Here is a 22,111-nt window from a genome sequence, read left to right as displayed (position 1 = left end):
GAAGGCTAACTGTAAATATGCCCACTCATTTCAGTATTTCTCTGCTCAAAATCTGCTCTTGGCCAGCTATGTAGATCCATCTTGATCAGAAGCCTGATATAATTGAAGAGCTTAATTTTCAGTTCCCAAGTTCCCCAGTAAGTATACCATTCCCTATGGTAGCGTCATAAAGATTCTAGTGGTCAAATATATATATATATATATAAAGTTTTCTAATGTATTTTCCATCAAGAGAATGAGAAACTAACCTCTATTAGAGGGATTATTTTGGAAAAAATGGAACCTCTTTGTCACTCTGTTAAAGCTGTTTTGGAATAGAAGACTCCAGCTCTTGCAGCTACATTGGCATGATGGTAAAAAGTAAGAGGATTTAGAAGGTTTTTTTGTTTGTCTCCCTCCCTCTTTCTTCCTATTTCAGTTAGCAGATGTGATTCCAGAAGCAGAGTAGATGTTAACTGTAATGCAGTAGCTTTTTGTCAGTCCCTGTCTGGTGATCATAAGAAACTATTTATGAAAGAGGTTTGCTTTTTTTGTGTGGGTTTTTTTGTTTGGTTGTTTTTGGTTTTTTTTTTCCCCCCAGGGACCAGCTTAGGGACATTTTAGGAGTGGACAGGGCAAAAGCAGACTAATGGTGTTGATGGAGTGTTCTGCTTTTTCTTCCATCAGCCTCATCTCCTGTCTCCACCACATTCCTGCATGCGAGCTAAACATGGAGAACTAAAATGCTTTTCTGCCTCTGATCTACACTTCTCCCTGCTCTGGCTGTGGGATGTGCTGGCTTTATCACATCTTCCCTCAAAACAGATGGTGAGAGCAGGAGTGGAAAAGTGAGCTGGAGTTCTGGTTTGCAGCATGTGATGTTTACTACAGCCACTTTAATACAGATTGTCTAGTACATGGCAAGACTGTAATTGCTGGGGCTAGGGAAAACAGGTTTGGAGCATTTCTTCACTTCCTTATTAGCTGTGTCCCATTTAAAGCACAATGCTGTTCAAGGCTTGGGTTAGAGCTGGTACCAGGGTTATGAAAGGTCTAGTGTATGTTTGTAAATGTTCTTTGCTGCTTTGCTGCTTTGCTGCTTATCTGAATGCTGATGTGCTGCCATAGTCATGAGTTTTACCCAAATCAAAGTAAGAAAATAAGGCTGGCAAGGACTCAAGAAATCTCTGTCCTTGTGTCCTAGGCTGGGAGCCTTAGGGCTGCAGCCTGAGAAACCCGATACCTTTTCATTCTGGTAATGTCTTACAGGTGTGTTTTTCTCATTTTCAGCAACGAAGTGGTGTGCTAACAGAGATTCTCCATCTCCTGTGCTGTCTCTTAAATTAGTGTGTCTTCAATTTTGAGATAGAATTTCAGTCTTTAATATCACTACTGTTTGTATGAAAAAGTATTTCTTTATTTGATCTGTACCTTGGGGACTTCATTTAAAACATTCTGTTCACAGAAAGCCTTAGCTCGTGTCTTAAGTGCTCTCATGGGAGCGCTTGGAGGTATTGCTGTGTGTTTGGCAGTGAGCGTGCAGGCAGATTGACTCATTGATTAAATCCACCTTCTTGTGTGTGCACATACACACACAAATAAGCAAGCAGTGTGCATATTACATGAACTTCTTTCAAGGAGACTTTTCTTTCATCTAGCACCCTGGGAACACAATACCAGGGTTGGGGTTTTTTTGTGTGTGCCGTTTTCTCCTTTCAAACCTTCCTTTTTGTGAAATTGCTTCTGATGGACTTTGTTACAATAGGCAGAAGGATAGCTTTTGCCTTTTAACATCCTTTGTCCTGGCTTTAACAGAAAAGGAAAAAAAAATTACTTCTCTCTGTGTAATGTGGTTATCAAAAAGGAGTATTTTAGAAATGCTGTGCACAGGACAGCAGAAGAGAGGCTGTATGCATTGTGTATAATATGTTACAGAAAGGATAGATGAAATGCCTTGTGTCTATGTCTTGAATCAAAATGGAAGTGTAGAAAACTTAAGATATGCTTTTAATCTAGTATGATGCCTAAAACATTAAGGAAGGTCTTCATGCAGACTTAATATTCTTAGTCACCTTCTTCCTTCTCCAGTAGCAGTGCAATGAAATAAGCATCTGTCTTTTGACCTTGTTTCTCTTTGTGTTACTGAAGCTCATATGAGAGATTTTTGCATTGGTGTGTGTGGTTTATTTCTTATTTTTAAAGTTATCAAACTGCTGAATTTTCTTATACAAGCAGTAGATTTCAGAGGGCATCAATTTATTATGTTGGACTGTAGCTGCCCCAGGTTTATCCACAGAACAGGAACATGTCCCAGTGAAGTTCTTTTAATGGGAAGCATGTGTTCAATGTCTAGATGTCCGCAGTGGCTGTATAATCTAGATATTAGTTTTGCTTGATTTATCAAGGAGGCAAAGATTGCAGACTGAGGCTACAGTTCTTAGTCTCCCCTGTCCTGCCCAGAATTTTCTTCCTTGCAGTCTGAACTGAAAGCAGTTTAGGTACCTGCTCTAACAGACGAAGAAATATCCAGAGTACCTTCTCTTGCTCTTGTCTAGGAGGGCAGGTATTCCAGATTGACCGAGGAATAGCCTGGTTTATGGAAAGAGACTTCCAACATCTGAACATCACTGACATTTGTTAGAAAGCATTTTGTGGTGGAAATGTGCCACACTATATTTAGTAGGGTGGACTCAAATAGCCTCCTTCATGTTTGCAACTTCTGGGGAAACTTTCCCAACCACTAGTTAGGATTTTGGAATTGCTTCAGCTTTCCTGATAAAGCCAGATACACTGTTTTGAAAATCTGTGAATGGTCTCCTGTTTTGTGGGTGACTGGCTCATTGAAGCTTCTTCCAACTAGAAATGCTTATAGGAAATGTAACCTTTGGCTGACAAGACACTCTGCTGAAGTTCACCTACAAGCACATTTTGGCTCTGGAGACAGCGCGTCTAGCCAACAGGAATAATCTCAGCTGTACTGGACCAGCATATCAGCTTCCCATCCGCAGAACTTGGAATCTCATCTGGGATGCTCTCAGAAATTGAAATCTTATGTTAAGTCTTGCTTGGTAATTGTTATTTCCTGGTAGCAGCTGTGTGTATTATCTTTTAGTGAAAATGCTTTCCAACAGTGTTTTATAGCAGTACTTGGCTTAACCAAGAGGCTTATTATTGCTTGATACAGCAACTGAGAAGTTTTCCAGGAATTTGGATCACTAGAAGTCTGTTCTATCAATTTATTTTCTGGAGTCTGAAAAACTGGGATTCTTGACACAAAGTTTAAATGGTTTCAGTATGTTGCTTGTAAACTCATTAATTCTGTCTTTATCAGTGTATCTGGTTTCTCTTTTCCTGGGTAATAACTTCTAAATATGTGAGGTTTATAAATGTATCTTTATGTCCGAATTTTTCCATGACATCATGATATTGAGCTTTGTTTTTTGACTTCTGATTTAAAGTTAGAAATGCGTATTTGTTTTCCAGTAGAAACCGTAAACTTCAAGAATTTTTGAACTCTTACTCTTGGTCACTTGAGCCAAGGTGTCTTTTCTGCCTTAAGTGCAGGTTCATGAAGGTAGTGAATATGTTTCCATTGAGACTTCCTTTGATCAAAACAGGTTGGTAGAAAAAGTTAGTTAAGTTCTACCAGTCTTTGGGTAACAGTGATGTTTTTCCTGTTTGGTAAAGATAAGACAAGAAATTTAATTTTGCAAAAATTTTGATAAATTCTTAATTGCATTCATGTTTTAGAATTAAGTCAAATACAATTAATTCCTAATTTGAAAGTAATGTAATACACCTTTACAAAGGAAAAATTGATACATAGATGAAAACATTATTTTTAATTACTTACACTCAGTTTTTGTTGAATCAAAATACTGCAGTACTGCATTAACCTTGCATCGTTAGCATGTTTCATAAAAGAACATTCGAAAGTTGTCTGATAGCAGAACTCATATCTTGGATTTTTTTCCATTTTTGCTTATGAATAAAGCTCTTGCACCATGCAGAATAGCTCTGGAGACTTTCAGAATGCATTAAGGAAGAAACTGATTTCTGCTCTGGAGGAATCTGGTTTTCTTAGTCTCAGAAGCTTAATTTGTCAACTTGTTTACATAATTGTTAATTGCTGTCTGAAGTGAAACTCGGAAACAGCGATGTTTTGAGTAGATGGTATATCTAAAAGAGCCCTTCTTCCCTTTCCTCTGAAAACCTGGTCATGCCCTGTGTTCTGCATTAAATAAGAGAAACTGGATTTTCACCGCCTCTCAAATTAAAATTTGCATATTTAATTTGGAGAATTTATTTGAGGTGAGAGCAGGCAATAGACATTCAAGTACAAGTCCTGCTGCTTCTTTGGTTATAAAAACAGATTTCCACAGCTCAGCTTATGCAAAGGACCTTACCTGTATTATTTTTCTTTGGCTGCTTTAATTTACCAGTCAGCTGTTAGACAAGAGAACAGTGAGGATCATTCATTTCTTCTAAAGCAGCTTAGCTCAACTAGTACTACATGTGTCTTGCATCATTTTGTTTTTAAATTCGGAAGTGTTTGAGGATATAAAAGGTCCTTTTCCTTCAAATTGTTCTCCACAGGATTCCCCTGTCACATTTAATGAAATCATGTATTTTTACCCCTTACTTGCAAAATGGAAATTTCTGAACATTTACAGACAATGTATGTTTGCTTCTTGAGATCAAAATCTAAATGATAAAACTGAAAATTAGTAAATCTAAAAAGAACCAATACTTTAACTGTGCAAGGAGGGCTCTAAAGTGCATACAATTTAAGTTTTACTGAACTTTCTCATGGGAGATATTTACCATTAATATTAATTTGCATTAAGTTCAGCTTGTATGGTGGTAAAAATGAACTTTCAGTTGTTCCTCATACATTAAATGTATGGCACATTCTCTATGCTTTCCAGAAAAATCAAGGGTGACAGTCATTACTATGAACAGCAGGAGTCTGAACCTTGTGCAGTGTAGAATGTGGAATGTGTGTATACAGGATTCTGTCAAAACTTGCTTCGATCCAAGGGTTGGAAATAGGGGGTTGGGGAGGGGAAGTATGTTGCATGTATGTGCCATCATATTCCTGAGTGGTTAGGAATGAGATAGGAAGAAACATCTTTATGCCGAAGCAGCAAAATGCAAAGGGAAGTAATTTCTATTTATGGAGACCAACAGTGCATTACTTGTCTTAAACTTCCTTAAAACAGAACTTGGAGACTGTTCCTTCCTGCATAAATCATCATATACTGGCCTTTGGTTATAGTCAAATTAATAACTTCCATCTTGAGTTTGAGCTGTCTCCTGTACACTCTTGGAACTGGTAATTCAGATTATATTGTAGTGTAGACATATGATTTTGTTCTATGCTGAGGCTTTTAAATAATCAACCTGGAGGTATGCAGTATTTGTGAGGTTGAATTTTTTCTTTTTCTTTTTCCTTCTTTCTTGGCATAGCCAGTACTTCTTATTATCTTAGTTTCTTTTAAAAAAAAAAAAAAAAAAAAAAGAGGGGGGGGAAAAAACCCAAACCACTTTTCTTTTCTTGTTTCTTGTAGGTTTATGGGTGTCTGTGTGCATCAAGGACAGCTGCATGCACTTACTGAGGTAAGACTATTTCATGATGTACATACTCAATATGAAACAGTTCTCAGGCCAGGTTCTGCAACTGCTGTTCAGCTTGAGTGGTGACTGGTGAGTTAATCACATGCTGCTTGCTATGCAGTAGGAAGACTGCAGAATCAGGCCTCAGAACTCTACTTTGCTCATAGCCCTTGTATGTCTTTTCTCATCAGAAGCGCTTATTAGGATGAAAAAAGATCACAGTAGGAACAGTGAAACAATTTCATTAATAATATTTTAAATGAGGTAAGTGGGTTGCCGTTGAGCTGCCCCATAATGTTATTTGTTTCAGTGATGTTGCATTATATTTAAATCTTTTTTATACTCCAGTTGTGTGTACATTTCACAGATGAATCAGGGATGTTTCAGCTGGATGCCACTAGTGTATTGAGTCCCTACCACCTTCTTATTTGGAATAACATGAAGATTACAGCTTAATCTGGGTCCCATAAAAAGGAATTATTCCATTGCTGATATACCTAGGTATCAAATGAGAAACCAAAGTTTCCATTCATACAAGTCTTCCCATCCTGTTTTACTGGGTTGTATGTTTAATCCCCCTGTAAACTGCTCAGGAAAAACAAGAAAGGAGTATTCTCTTGTTAGGAACAGCATTACCTGTTTTGAGTCAAAACCAGTAAAATGTTTTTCCTGCTGTTTTAGTTTGAGTACAAATTGAGGGGAAACTCATGTTTTGTAGTGTTAATGATTCTTATTTACTTCTATTTTGTAGGAACTGCTCAATTAAAAGATTAACCCTTTCCTACCCCCTAAAGACAAGTATGTTATTAATTAGCAATTGAAACAGATTGCTGGTATGCTTGCCAAGAACTACTGTAAAATGAGAAGGTTGGATAGCTGTGTGCCAGTTACCAGGATAAGTGTAGCCATCACTTTCTGTACCTTTCATATGCAACTCTGAGGCAAAGATGTACGTATGTAGGCAGTGAATTTCTTCACCTTCTGGGGTGACAATTCTCTAATTCTAGTTCTAGCTGCTATTGGAGTGATGCACAGTAGTTCAAAGTGGCCGTATTTCTACCATAAGAGCAAAGGTAAAGACACTTTCAGAAATTTCAAGATACAGCACATGAGGGGTCCTTTGATATTAGAAGGACAGTTTATTTGATCTTTTTTTTTTTTTTTTTTTTTTTTTTTTTTTTTCCCCCTCCTCCCTGTGCTCAGTAGAAGATGTTTCTAAGATTTGGCATTGGATAGTTGAACAAGTCCTTCAGGCAGACTTTGCTAACATGATTGCCAATTTCTTTTGGACCTCTGGTCGGTTCAAACAGGGAGATTTCAGGCCCTTCCACTCACCAAACATGTCCTAGAAGAGATGGAGCTTCATAACGCTTTGTTGTACGAAATCTTGGCAGATCTTCATCAGTGTGGTTTTTTGGGTGCGTTGGTAGGTTTGTCTGCACACCCCCCCCCTTTCATTCCAGTTCCTTGCCATTTAAACATCCCTCCCCACCCAGAAAGCCAAGAAAAGGAAACCAGCACAGGTGCTTCCTCATGGAGAGCTAACTTTGTAGATGCTTACTATGTTCAGCTATTTTTGAGTTGTTGGCAAGCAAATAAATATAATAAAGACTTCAAAGAATAACCTTTTCTGGTTGTAATTCAGAATAACAGAAGAGATTCCTGAAACATCTTGAGACCAAAGAGGAAAAGTTTTAGACTGAGGAAAGTTGCTGTAATAGCTTTAGTGACATATTATCAGACCATATGTAGTGATCACTTCTTTTCTGATGTGGACCAAGATGGACATTTAATGCCTTCAATAGAAAAAAAGGTGACCAAAGGCCATCATAAGTTGATGTTGCAATGAATCCACAAACAATTTTGTCCAATACAGTAGTTGTTCTTTGGTTTTACAGAACTTTTAAAAGTTAAGAGCTGTGTAAGTTCCAACTGGTGGAAAGTGCCAGAAAATGTGTTTTCTGGCATTTTTCATCTTGAAGTGCGTGTAGAGTAATAGTTGGGTTCTGAAGACTTCTGGAGGTTAGAAACGAGGGCTGAAATGGCTAGCTGAAGGAATTATTAGTAAGACTGACATGGTGAATCATGAGTTCAAATATAGCCCAGGAGGATAAGCAAATCAGCCACTGTCTTGTGGCTTTTTTCAGCTTGTGGTCCAAAAAAGTGGTCTCCTAGCTTCCAGTACTCAATATAATTGATACTAGCCTGATGCTGCTAGCACTCAGAGAACTCCTGCAGGGGTTTCACTTCTTTGGAGATGAAACTGCTGATTCAGAGGCCCATTGCTCAATAGGTGCCTGTGTCACTGCAAGGAGAATCCTTTCTTGCACTCACCTGTGCTGGACCTGTTCTGTAAGGAGCTTAATTATTCCTTCTTGTGTTTTGAGAGTACAGTTGATGATATGCTTAAGTAAAAAGGATACAGCATCACTTAAAGCTTACGTCTGAGGGCACAAGGGGAAATCATGTTTAGTTGTAGGTATATGTTTCCATGACGGAAGTTGAGAACTTGTGTAAATGTTCAGTGAATGGATTTAGACAACTTGTGCTTAATAGCCACCTGTGCTATTAACAGGCAGGGCGACAACCACAAATGGTGTTAGGGGAGCCTTGAGGATTTTATAAGCCTGTTACATTCGTAATTATCAGCACTTTGTTATTGGAAGGCAGAGTCTGAAGTGTTACAGATTTCTTTTCTTGCATGTTTAAACACACGGGAGGCTAGACACAGTGGATCACGCAGAACAGGTTTTTTGCTTGAGGAAGGTGTTGATCTTGGGTTTTTCCCTTTTGGCAGCATTCTACATTGTTTTAATTGTCCTCTCAAGTGGCTTTTGTTTTTAAAACTGTTGGGCAAGAAGCCGTTTCTGTTTGTTTTGGTTTGGTTTGGTTTTTTATTCAAAATAAGAATGGAATTGTTTAATTATAGACTGCAGTAGGAATTTGGCCTTGTTCTGAATCCACAGTCTTACCAGTTTTGAAAATCCAGTATTTTCGAAGTTCTGCTCGAGCCAGGAGCTATGGTATATGCCTCTTCTGAAGTAGTTCAGTACCTGTACTTAAGAAGCACAGAATGATTTAGGCTGACCTCTGTCATTCCAAGCACATAGTCAAGAAACATTTAAGGAAAGTGAAGTAGATGCTTTAGTAGGTGTACCACTCAGATGACTTGGCAGGCTTACCTCACTAACTTTAAGCTGATGGGCACAGATTTGCTGTGCTCATTTTTTATAAAACCAGTAATTGGGTATTCCTTTCTCAGTATTCAGCTCTAATCTGTAGCTAGTTGTTTCTGTAGCTACAAGAATCTGCAGGGCTTCCTGCTGAACTTGCATGCCTCTCCAACCTAATTTCAGCCTCTCCTTCAAGCCCCTCTCTGTTTTCTATCCGCCTTCTTAATCTGACAACTCTCTTATTTGCTTCCATTTTTTTAATTTCCTGGCACACAGCATCCTCAAACATGGAGAAACTTGCATAGTAGTACAGGCTCTGGTGTCAGTTAGCATGAGATGCTGCTGAGCATTCAGAGACCAGGTCTGAGCCACTGCCAGGGGGTTAGCAGACAGCATACACTCCAGGAGACATGAAGCTGTGAGCCAGTTAGTGCGGAGCAGCCATGGTTTAGTAACAGTAGCGTATGTTCTTACCCTGTACATATTTACCATGGAATGGATGCACGAGAAAGTGCTCATTTTAGATGGGAGGCAAACAAATTTATTTGTGCGTTACCGGTTCTATAGGTCTATGCTACTGCACTGAAGCAGATAACACAGCATACAGTCTAGCATATAAAACCCGCTTCATACCTTTTTGTGGATCTTAAATTTTTATTGAACTCTGTTAAGCAGGTTTATCTGAATTGCTAAGAGAGAGGTCAGGCTAAAATCTTGTTATAATTAGATGTATATATATGCACAGAATGAATCATACAGCTTGATAACTCCTTCTTGAAGGAAAAGAAAACCCTGACAGCTGTGTGTATAGAAGATCAGGAAGGGAGAGTTATTACGTGTTGATTGGGATATCTTGAAATTGCAGTGCTTCATAAACAATAGCTAATTGTTGCAACAGAAGTTTTATGGCTATTAATTCATACTGGATGATAGTAAAAAATACTCTGCTGCCACAATCTGAAGCTGTATCTTTGCTTGCTCAGTGCAGGATCTGACATGCATGTGAGCTTTCTCAGGCAGGAAGCAGGGCCATGGCAGCGTGATAGGAACACATGATCTGTGATGGAGGGGTGGACAGTATTGTTTCAGCCAGCAGCTGGATCTGCTGTCTGCCTGATGTGCTGCTCCTGCAGCCTTTCAGTGTTTCTTCTTGCTGGTGTACTAACTAGTCAGTCCTTCTGGTTCCATCCCAAGTATCTGTTGTGGTATTAGATGTTTCATGGGTGTAAGAGTATGTCTGGGCAGCCTTGGGTTTAGGGTGCTGTATACATGGCATTGGAACAATGGTCACATACTGTCAAGGGCGAGCCAGCCTTTCTGTGCGCCTGGCTTGTCCAGTGCATCCCATTCGGTGAGTTCTCCTTATCAGCTGCCTCATGTACTGCATCTTACAGAAGCTGTGTGCAGGGGTGCATGAAAATTTCTTGAACTCTGAAATGTTTCCTGAGTGCTCAGAGTGGTGCTGTCTGCAGTAATGCATGCTGGCAATGTGTAGTATGGACAACAGTTTAATGCAGATGTATGTGGTAAAAAGTGCTGTAAGAAAAATCTTGACTGTTGCTTTAACTTTTTATTAAGAGAGTCCACAGAATCCTTTGAACTTGTGCACATTTTCAGTTCCATTAATGTTTTTATACCTGTGTCGTAAACCCCAGGAAAAAAATTTACTATGGAAATCCTTCCAGACATGTTAATTTTTATCTTGGGCAAAATAATTGCTGCTGGACAATTTTGATATGTTGCACCGTAATAGCTTACTGAATTTGACACTGCTGTTTTTACCATCAACCACAATTCATTGTTTTGTGACAAGAATGCTGTTATGTAGCAGTTTGGAAAAGACTTTTTTTTTTTTTTTTCCTTCCTTGCACAGTGTATTCCTTTTGTACTCCTAAAGCTCATATTAAGGAAAGAGCCTGTGGCTTTTGGAGAGAGGGTTTTTTTCAGTAAGTTCCTCTGTGATAACTGAAACCTTTCCTTCTCTGCTTTTCCTCCCAACAGCAATAATTTAAGTAAACTATAAATGCAATTAGTTGAGTTTCAGGCCTTTGCAGACCTTAATTTTTTTTTTAATTTTCTTTTTACTTTTGGAGATAGCACTGACTGGGAAGAAAAAACATTAAAAGCTTGCAGTTCTCAGAATTGTTACAATTGTGCTGAATGATCCTTTTACAAGGAACAGAAAGTATGTTCTTCAAGCAAGAAGGTCCTTCTGATATACAGCTTTCACAAGCAGAATCTATCCTTAAAAATATTTAATTTTCCTTCTCTCTTTTTTTTCCTCCCCTCAGTTCTTAGGCACCTTTTTATGGAGAGTCTTTCTCCTTTTATGGAGAAAACCTGACAGACATCACTTAGGTCTCCTCTCAGACCTTTATGCTACAGCAAGAAGTGTAGGCATACGTTGCCTTCCAGAAGGCAATTGCACACTTTTGAGAGTTTTAAAAAGCCCTGGAACAACATTCCTTCCCTGCTACCTTCTCCCCCCTTCTCCTGTAACACTTACTAATCCCTACTGTTATTCCACTGTGTGATTCATATTGCTTGAGTAACTTTAGTTTTACTCATGTAACACTGCAAATATTTAACTCTGCTTTGCTGATTACAGTAGGCTAGCCTGTCAACAATAGAGAACTTAGTGTCTTTAGAAATGTAGTTCCTATTATCAGTCATTCTGCAAATATTCCATATGGCAAAGGAATTGTTTCCAGATTAGGTATACCTATTTACCAGCTCATGTTTAGTTCCTGGATAAGATGGCTCTGATGGTTGTCCCTCAAAAAAGAGAATAGCTGCAGTACTAAGTTGATTAGCTTGAGCTTGGAGACAACTGCAGAGAAGATGAAAGTTGTGTTGAAGGTGGCACCAAGTAGAAAATTAAAAGAAATAAAGGGGCTCTCAGCTTCATCCTGTTAGAAAGTGTTATTCATCTGCTGGATACTGCGATCCAATTTCTAGCAAAAAAAAACCCAAACAATTTAGAGAATTATTAGGGAAGCCCTTGACTTCATGTAAGATTAAAGGTTTAGGTATTACCTAATGTGTACACTCAAGCCATACTGATTAGAAGCTTCCAGATCAGTTTGTATTCCTTAGTATCTTGTGCTTTTAATTAACTGCCCTTACTGAAATCTTCCTTAGGCACTTTATATAGTCTTTCTGACTGTAATATTGAAAAAAGAAAACTCAAGAGGAGGAGCAAAAAAGCAGAGGGCTGCGTACATAAGGCATCTTTCTTGAGTGTATTAGAGGTCTCAGGCAGTATGTCAAGTTATTTACTTTATGGTCTTATGGAACTGGCAACTGCTGTGACTTTCTGGAGGAACAAAGTGAGCAACTGTGCAGACTTTCTCTTGGATGTTTTTGTTGACAGCCCTGAGAATATACCTGTTAACATCTAACCTAACGTAACTTAAATCTTTGTTTTGGGGGAATGAGTTTTGATACAGCATAGTGTAAAAAAGATGGAATTTACTTTGAAGTAACTTTAAATACAGATGAGCATGCTATGATGACAAAGGATATCTTTCAGATGACTTTCAGCAGCCAACGGCTGGCATTTTTAAATGCCTCCTGGCTCTAAGATGCTGCAGGAGGACTGCTGTTTAAACTTTATAAGAACTCTAAGTATGTGTAAAATTCTGCAGATTAAATTGATCCTTATGATCTCTCAGCCAATGAATAGCATGACCCGTGGATTAATACTGTAATAAATCTCTGCTTGCATGCTTTATTCTTTTTGTCCTTAGTTCAGATATTTTTCTTTAGCGTTTGTTAGAGTTACAGCTTCATTATATATACTTCCCTGGGAATAGGAAGAAGAGCAGTTCTTTCAGTGGTGCTGTACTGATGCCAGTGCTGGAAAGTGTAATATGTAGAGGCAGTCTGCACCTTTGCAGGTATAAAACCCAAGTACCAGAAGTGTAAGTTTAGCCTTACTGAAAGTATGTCAGAGGTGTTGCGTCCTCTGTTAAACTATGATTATTTGTACCCCTCCTGGTATGGACTTGGGTATTAGAATGGAATATATTTAATTCCAGGAAGGTATGCTTTGATGACAAGAATGGTTATGTAGTATAAAACTATAGTACCTATTGCTATTATTTGCTTGTCCCTTTTGTTGCTTTTGTTGTAGAACTGGTAGTCCAGCCAGCACACATCTGTGTTATTTCCTCTGTTAATTTGGTTGTTTGGGCTCATTAGCTTTTCCCTTACAGGAGTCATTAAGAGTCAGGCCTTGCATATACTTGCTTCGGGGTCAGGAGAAGACTATTCATCTGGACCATAGGACCCTAGGGATTTGACCTCTACAGAAGCGTAGTGGTAACCTTGTCTGATGCAGTAGTAGTTGCACTCCCCCTTAGTGACTGAGGACTGTGTGAGAAGTTCGCTGTAGGATCTGAGGAGAAGAGTAAGAGTCATCGCAGCAGAAGTAGGGTTTAAAACAGAGCAGGAAATAACTCAGGTGTTAGGAAGACTAGGCTAGTCTGTAAGGCAAAAGGTAAGAAATCATTCCATTTCGTTGCGACGTTTTTCCAGCACTGAAATAGAATGAATGCATCACACAAGATGTCTGTTAGGACTGTTCGCTGTCTGCATAGCACATTATGTTTTTGTTCTTGAGAAAAAGCACTTACTGTCTCACCACAGAAAAATTGTTGCAAGGTAACAGATGCTTTGAAATATCTGGTTAATTCTATCACTTTTTTTTTTTTTTAAATACATGGAACTGTGGAGTCTTTCACTTTTTACTTTGGGGAACAAAGTGAAGGTGAACCTACAAGATACAAAAATCTCTCTTACCGTGTGTTGCTTACTGGCATATGCAAGTATCTGCTTAATCTTTTTGAGTTAAAAAACCAAACAGCTGAACGTGCACAGAAAGACAGGTCTATTGCCTGCACTTTCTACTTCGTCGTGCATGAACAGCAGGGCTAAGTTAGGAAGAACTGAAAGTATCACCTTCGTTGTCGCACACAGCAGCTATCTTGCTGGAAGGAAACAGACATAGGTAATAGGGACTTTTCTTAGAGCCAAAAAGTTAGGAAGCCTCTGTTTATGTTCCAAGATGAATGTGTTTGTAACATGGCAAACCAAGTCTTTAGCAGTATCTTTTTGAAGTTTTAAAGATCCTGAATCTTTAAAGTGATAAGCCTTGGGATGTGCTTCAGATTTCTTATATCAAAGTATCATTTTTAGCTTTTGCTTAAATTATTGTGACGTTAAACCAGAGACACATCTATAAACTTGAATATTAGGTACTTGTATGTGTGTATGTATCTGAAAGTTATTGTAATAGCTTTGTACAGGACCATGTGTAGACCTTGTGCTTTTTCTTGTTCCTGTGTAGCTTGCAAAATGATTCCTCATACATCTTTGATCGTTTTGAAATGCAGTTATAATTTTTTTTATAAGCTTGGTTCAGTGCAGGCACTTTCCTTCATCTCTTGATTGTTCATACTACAATTTTAAAAATACTTGTTGACACTTGAGCCATATTTGGTCTTCGTTTTGCACTCTTCACAGCATATGGACTGTCAGTTTCAGTTTTGCTGTAACAGTTCACTTCAGTTCTCAGTTTAATTTATAAAAAGTGGCTGAATGCACTCTCAGCAAATGTAGATTGATGCTTGATAACCAGCTCTACCTCATCCTTTCTCTGTGCTATACAAGGCATCATACTGCTTCATCTTCAAAGCAGTGTCCTCTTTCCCCATGGATTCATTCTCTTCAGAGTACTACAGCATGTCTCTCTTCAACTTGAGAGATCCTCATATGAAAGGCTTAATATATCTGACACTTCACAGCTTGCAGAATTGAAGAGACACATTCCTGTGCCATTAATCCTTGTCAAGAAGCATGGATAGCTCTGGAGGCAACCATGTCCTGATGCAGTATTAACTGGAGAGCGCTAGACTAACCAACTGTATTGGTTTGGGGGGGAGGGGTGTCTGCCCTAACTATATTTTTTGAAAGATGCATGAAAAAGGAAAAAAAAAACAAACCCCAAACCTATTTCCAGTAATGATTCAGTCTAGATTATCAACTCTAGGAAGACTGAGTGAGGAAGGGTTAGAAGGATGTGAGCACCAGCATGCTGTTTAATCAGCTAAAGACATCTCATTTTGTTTGAAGTAATGCTGTAGGCACTTGCACTGAGCCTAGGTGATTGGTTATTCCAACAGCTGAAGAGTTGCAGACTCTTGTACCCGTCACTGTACCTTATACATGAGATTTGCGTTAGACTGATTACAGGTAGAAGTAAACCTGACTCGTCTGTATGCAACAGTGGATGCAAAATTAAGTCTAATTGTGGTACATATCATGAGTAAATTAGATTGTTCAAAGTAAGCAGAGTTTAAAGAAGCTTGTAGGAGAGGGAGAGTAGTGTTGATATTTGGAAAATGTCACACAGTTTAAACCTTATGCTGTAACTTCAAGGCTTCACAGATTATTTTGTAACGTAAAAAAGTAGCGTGTCTAATACAGTGAAGTTATTTCACAGAAGTTAAGACAAAGTACATATTCTTTACTTTGTTTATACCATTTTCTTTGAGAACCAATATTTTTGTGAATTAGTTAAAAGGAAAAAAGACTTCAGTCCCAAACAGAGCTTGATGTGCTGCACATACCAAAAAAGTCCATTTAAAATCACACGAGGGGGCCTGGCTTTCAATGACAGGAGGCAGGAAATTTAGTCTTCTGCCTGAAATTCCATCTCCAGTCATGCCCTTGACACCTGATGTTGTGGCCTATGTGGTGTGCTTGACCCTCTAGTTCTTTCTCCAGCAAGAATGATACAGGCCTCCACAGGAGTTTCAGCTATGTCTGTCTGATTTGTAGCTTTGCAATTTTGAGTGCTTAAATATCGAAAGTCAGGTTCCTGGAAAGCGAGTAAAGGACCTTATTTGAATTAGGTGATCTTTCCTTTTTTTTTTTCCCCCCCTACATCTGATGGCTGTTTACTTTTTCACGAATGAAAGCTAACCATCTTGTCTGATCGCAGTGATCAAAGACCTACAGTTTCCAGAAAAACACTAAACAATAGGGTTTTTTTTTTTTTAAACTTAGTTTTTGGATTGGTTATAGTAAGTTAGTCCCACAGAATGCAGGGGCCCCTGTGGTGTAGCTTTAGTTTGATAGGAAGTTAAATGCTGCTGTGTCTGGTTGCAACACTTGTTCTGAGGACAGGAGGAAGCGTTAATTACTGAATTTGTGTGTGTTTTCCTGTGGCTGTATGCCTGATGTGATTTGACCAATTCTCCTGATTTCCTATCACGTATGTGTGCAGAATTAGAATAATGAGAGGTTCAAGTGGGTCCTTGCTTTTAGAAAGGTGGAATTGATTCTTAAAAAGCTGCAGTAAAAAGCTCAGTTCTGGAAAACAGAAAGCTGACAAAAATGTTGTCTTATGGAGGATGCAAGCTAGCCTTAGAGGCTCTCACTCAGGAGGGAAGGAGCTGTCAGATCGGTTAAAGGAAAAACCTGCTGTGGATTGGTGGTGACCAGGTAAATTAAACATGCTAGGGACATCTCTACAGAGAAATACTGTCCTTTTACCAAAAGCCGACAAACAATGAAAGTTGTGTAAGCACTGCATTGTGTGTAAGGCACAGGGAAATGCTAGATGCATTTGCAATATGTGGTTAGGAGAGGAGAGAAAGGTGGATTCTCACAGAGAAGAAAGTTCAGATGTAAAAAGTACTATAATCAGAGACACTAAAGAAATCCTCATATAAAGACAGCAGCCAAGACTTTGAAAATATGAGTCTAACTTCAGGCATACAGTCTATATTTATACATACAGGTGCTAGATCACAAGTGATGAGCAAACAGTTATTTCAGTGAGAACTTCTGGATGTGCAAGCTTTTGAATTCTAGTCTTTTTCTTAAATGCTTGTGTATGAGCTTAAGAGCTTATGGTTAAAAACCTCCTTTTCACCTTGCCCCTCTTTTCTGCCCCTCTTTTCTGCCCCTCTTTTCTGCCCCTCTTTTCTGCCCCTCTTTTCTGCCCCTCTTTTCTGCCCCTCTTTTCTGCCCCTCTTTTCTGCCCCTCTTTTCTGCCCCTCTTTTCTGCCCCTCTTTTCTGCCCCTCTTTTCTGCCCCTCTTTTCTGCCCCTCTTTTCTGCCCCTCTTTTCTGCCCCTCTTTTCTGCCCCTCTTTTCTGCCCCTCTTTTCTGCCCCTCTTTTCTGCCCCTCTCCCCTGATGCTGATTGACTTGTTTCATTACTTCGGAGCCTGTTTTATTTATTATTTTAATTGAGATAGATGCATCTAAATATGCTGTGTTCTGAGGAAGGATTGCTAAATAGCTTGCTGGTGGTAACCTTTTCCTCCTTCTTAGAATGTCTCAAGGATAGAAGAAGGTAGGGTAAGAGGCAGATAAATGTTGAACTGCAAACAGCAAGCTCCATTGTTTCCTTCTCTCCCTTTCCTGCATGTGTGTGCCACACATATGTGGATGGGCGGGGGTGTGTGTGGTTTTTTAGGGGAGGGATTTTTAGTATCAGTGTTTTCACAGTCATTGTAAGCCTGCTGGACCATTTGCTAATGCCTCAAGAAAAAAAAAAAACATTCTTGAGTTGCAACACTTGCAATTCTTTTACTGTTGCTTTCTGATATCCTGGAAATACATCTAGGTTAATAGGAGTGAGAAGATGCAAGCTTCTTGGCTATTATGGTATGAGGAGGAGAGAGAGGAGAACTGAGTACTGCCTTGAGGACTAGATTTTCCTGTTACTTGTATGTGTGAAGAGATACAGTCCAAACACATGCTGTGATGCTGGCCCTTTAACTTTTTATCTGGGTTTTTTTTGCTCTATATTTTCCAGTATATTCAGTTTATTTGTAGTTCTTTCTCTTCTTTGCCCCCTCAACCCCCACCCTACTTCACCCTGGACCTCAGGTAACACACTCTTGAATTAACAAGTGTTTTGTAGTTTCACTTCCTCATTTCACTTTGCTTATCAGCCATCCAAACTGTTCAGAAACTGAGTTGTACAAGAAAATTCCTTTAATGTTTGCTTTTGCACACCACTAGGGTGTGCAATAGGGGATCTTGGTATATTCTATAATTGCCAATAAAGTGTTGAGCACCCTCAAATGTAAATGGAGATTGCAGTACAGCTGGAGTGTTGAGGCTTGGAAAAGCACTCTGAAACACCTCAAACCCAGTATTCCTTGTGCAGAATTTAAACAAAGTTTATACTATGAGAAGTGTTTGTGTGCTATAACTTTTGCACTCAGTAGATCCTTGTACCTGTTTTGTAGACTTCAAAAAATGAACAGGTTGTTTATCTGGAATCTTGCAGACATACAGTCTGTGGGCCGCTACTGCTGGTATCTTTGTGAGGAAAGTGAGAAAGGCGTTATTTGAATAAGAGGCTCCTTTTCAGGGGCTACAGCTTGCTTCTAGGCAGAACTGAGTGTATAGTATGTTCAAAATGCTGTCATTATGGATAGAGCCTTCTGCTCTTAACAGAAGCGTTGTTGTAGAGATGCTGTTTCTCTTGCCTGTGTCAGCAACAAGGTACTTTCTCTTCTGTGCCTATGTGCTAATTTATGCCATTGCTAGCTTGCCATATCCCAGATTCTTATCTGCACTGAAACTAGGCTGTACTTAGAATCCAAATGGTTGTGACTTCAGATGATAAATGCATGTTTTTTGATAGGCCTCTGCTTTCTCTTTTTTCTACTAATATAATTGCAGGAAAAATGGTTATCAAGGTCAGTTTGTATAGATATACTGGGAGTGTTTTCCGGTTCCAACAAAATAAGCTTATTTCCTGAAGTATTTCAAACCCTTCATACATATGGGTTGCAGTAGTGCATTGTTGCTGTGTGCCTGCAGTTGAAGCCTTACTTAGAGTAATCTGTAGCAGCAGGCAAGCAAGTGAACGCTAAATTTTGATTGAATGAAATGACAGTAAAGGGATAAATTCAGTATGCTGACCATAAGAGCTGTTGGATGTAGAGAATTAAAGGAAGACAAATCTTGCCATCTTCTTTTCCGTGCCAGCACTTAAATGTTTGGAATGCAACAAACTGTTTTCATTACAGCTTCTTCCTGAGTTAGTGCGTGTTAATTCTTGTTTGCTCTTATAAAATAAGCCATGCCTTTTTAGAAGGAGGAGCTAGTGAATCAATCAGTGCCACAACTGACACAAAAGAAGAAACAGAGGTAGATCTGTTGCGTTTCTTGGCTTTTCAACCTGAGTTCTGATGAGTAGCCATGCTATGGCAATTGCATGAGGAAGCTTGCCCTATCCTCTGAATAGCTGACAGTTTTAAATACAAGATTATTTTAATCCTGTAATGGTTAACACTTTTAAAGAAAATACATAAACTTTTTATTGGTTGAAAAGCAGAAAAGATAGTGACTTTAGGTTGCAGACTTTTTTTTCCTTTGATTTTCAGCAACACAGGAAAGAAAAGTGGCCTTTAGAGGAAGACTTTTGGCTTTTCTTCTGTCCTTTCCATCAGGCTGTTTTTCCTAGCCACTTGAGCACTTTTGGTCCGTCATGAAATAGTTTGAGTTTTGTTCTGAAATGTGCTTGTTTCACTTGCATGTTCTGACTCTTCTGGTACTTGTGGTTTGCTCCCTGGCAGCAGTAGTTCACCTGCTGTCTGAAAATGTACTCGTACAGCCCAAATTAAATACCCAACTTGTTCTATTTTAATGTTTAATTTATTTTGTTTGGTGCAATCAATGTGTTAGATATTTAATGGAAGTGGAAGGTTACTGCTCAGAGGTACTTGGCTGAGGTGGTTTTGTATATTTTTAAACTTTTTTTTTTTTTGACCAAGTGGAGGTCTATGAACTAACTTCAAAAACAATTCAATTTAATCTGATAGTCAGTCTCAGTGTATCAACTTGTAGTATCTCATATGTTTACTTTTGGGCCCCTCACTACAAAAAAGACATGGAGGTGCTGGAGCGTGTCCAGAGAAGGGCAACAAAGCTGGTGAAGGGTCTAGAGAACAGGTCTTATGAGGAGCAGCTCAGGGACCTGGGGTTGTTTAGTCTGGAGAAAAAGAGGCTCGAGGGAGACTTTATTGCTCTCTACAGCTACCTGAAAGGAGGGTGTAGTGAGGTGATTGTTGGTCTCTTCTCCCAAGTAACAAGCGACAGGCCAAGAGGAAATGGCCTCGAGTTGTGCTGGGGGAGGTTTAGATTGGACATTAGGAAAAATTTCTTCACCAAAAGAGCTGTCAAGCATTGGAACAGGCTGCCCAGGGAAGTGATTGAGTCACCATCCCTGGAGGTATTTAAAAGATACGTAGATGTGGTGCTTAGTGACAAGGTTTAGTGATGGACTTGGCAGTGTTAGGCTTGTGGTTGGACTCGATGATCTTAAAGGTCTTTTCCAACCTAAATGGTTCTATGATTCTGTACTGTAGCTTTGAACATTCTGATACTGTCTGTCTCTTCCAGTTCTGCACAGTTGAAGCTGATGAAAACAGTTGGGAAACGAGGAAATTTCCAGTCCTCCCACTGTAGCTAATTATGCCAGTTGTGACAGAAGGGTACATTGGCTTGTTGTCTTGCAGCCAGAAGCCTTCAAAGCAGTCACTTAGAGAGTGCTGTGACAGATGACTGTTAAACATATGAGAACTGAAGATTAGGTTGTGTCCTCCTTGAAATGGGTGGTTTAAAACTTTTTTAACTTTCGCAAAAAGTTGAGTGAGAGAGATGATCTCAACTTTCTTTTATTAGGCAGAAGAGTTACCTTCTTACTTCCAAGATTAGATATGATACAAATATGCAAGCTCTATCTCTTTTGACACGGCTTCAATGCATTTGTGGCTGATGTCCACAATGTTATTATTTTGTTTTCCAGATCTCCCCTTAGAGTCCAACTATGTAGTCTGGTTTTTGTGCTGACATCTCTCTCACACACTGAAGGTGCTACAGTCACAATTCTAGTTTCTTTCCTCCTGCTTCTCTGCCTGCTTGCTTCATTTGGCTTCTCCAGTATATTCATTTGTTGCTGTCTCGGTGTTTGCCTTGCAGTGTTCTGGGTCCTTGGAGCTCTTATTCTTTACTTACCTTGTTTGGTCTGTCATCCTAAATACATTCTCCACACCAATTTTTCTTAACCACTTAATGCGTTGCCTTTGGCAACATTTGGACTACCATATAGGGGTTTCTTGTGGTTATTTGTTGCTTTTTAAATGGCAAACGGTGACATTTAAAGCTGAGTAAATAGCAGGCAAACTTTTTTTTTCTGGCTTTCCTGTGTGGTATTTGGAGGCTTATTTATATTAAACCTACATATTGAAACAGCATTGGTTTTCAAAGTAGCGTTGGAAACTCTTTGCAATTCCCTTCAGTCTTCCCCCTCAGACTTGGAAATATTTGGAGTCTTTGTTTTTGAGCAATAACTGCTGGAATCATGTGAGTCTGATGCACGTTTTCTTTAAAAGCTTCTAGTTCTCATTAGCGTGTTCAAACCTTTATTTTGAATTTTGAAGGCTAAAATCTGACAGCTGAAGTTTCAGTATTAAGTCTCTTGAAATGGAGCGTGTAATGCCATGTGTAAGTACCATTATATACTGAGTTTCATTCCGTTCCTCATTTCATATGCTTGAGTCTGATAATGCGACTGCTAGTGTCTTGCAAGGAAGCAGTCGTCTTATCCTGTTCTGAAGTCAAAACAGCATGTTTCCTTATGCCCTGACAGTTGTGTGGGAAGGGGTTATATACTGCTGTTTTTGCATTTTGTAGCGTTAAGCTATAACATCAGAAGTCTCCTCAATGCTCTGATCCAGAAAGCACCTATACTTGGCTGAGCTTCTGGGTAACTTGTCCTTCAAAGAAGCTACTGCCCTCTTTCCTCATAAGGTTTGGGAGAGGTGTAACAAATACAGTTTCATTCTAGTAACAAAAGCATGAGCTCTTAGCGTGGATAAATTTGTAGGAAAAGAATTTTTTTGTCAGTTAAAGCTCCCTTTTAAACCAGTGTTCAATTTGCTGTGTTAAGTTGTAGTAAATGCAAAACCAACCTAAAGCAGTTACTTTGACTCTAGCAACCGGGTAAACTGACTGTAGGTCTCCTGTTACAGAACAAAAAGCTAGCAGTAGGAATAATGGGTAGCTGTTTCACTGCAACCTGATGATACAGAGTTTGAAAAGGTCTGAACACTGCTCCATTTAGCTGTGAGATATCTGTATGAAATTTTGTGTCCTTTGCTTTCATTGTCGTAGCCTGATCGGGTCTCTGCTCCAATTGCTTGTACACTTACGCAATGGCTGTTGTTGTTGTAGTAGAATAATTCTTTGAGATGATGTGTGCGCTGTAGCCTTGCTGTACCAGCACTGAAATGTTTCAGGGACAAAATAA

At 39.1% G+C, this 22,111-nt stretch overlaps 1 protein-coding gene across 1 annotated transcript in view; it reads left to right on the top strand.

Moving 5' to 3' along the window:
- Positions 1-22,111, top strand: part of TESK2 (testis associated actin remodelling kinase 2) — a 75,660-nt gene that overhangs the window by 25,438 nt on the left and 28,111 nt on the right. The window contains exon 3 of the mRNA XM_086462218.1: positions 5,550-5,598. Coding sequence (XP_086318344.1) covers positions 5,550-5,598 — 49 coding nt within the window. The remainder of the gene's footprint in view (positions 1-5,549; positions 5,599-22,111) is intronic.

The sequence above is a fragment of the Leptosomus discolor genome, chromosome 3 (assembly GCF_034619465.1).
Source record: "Leptosomus discolor isolate bLepDis1 chromosome 3, bLepDis1.hap2, whole genome shotgun sequence".
NCBI lineage: Eukaryota > Metazoa > Chordata > Aves > Leptosomiformes > Leptosomidae > Leptosomus > Leptosomus discolor.
This window is presented reverse-complemented; position numbering and strand designations above follow the sequence as displayed.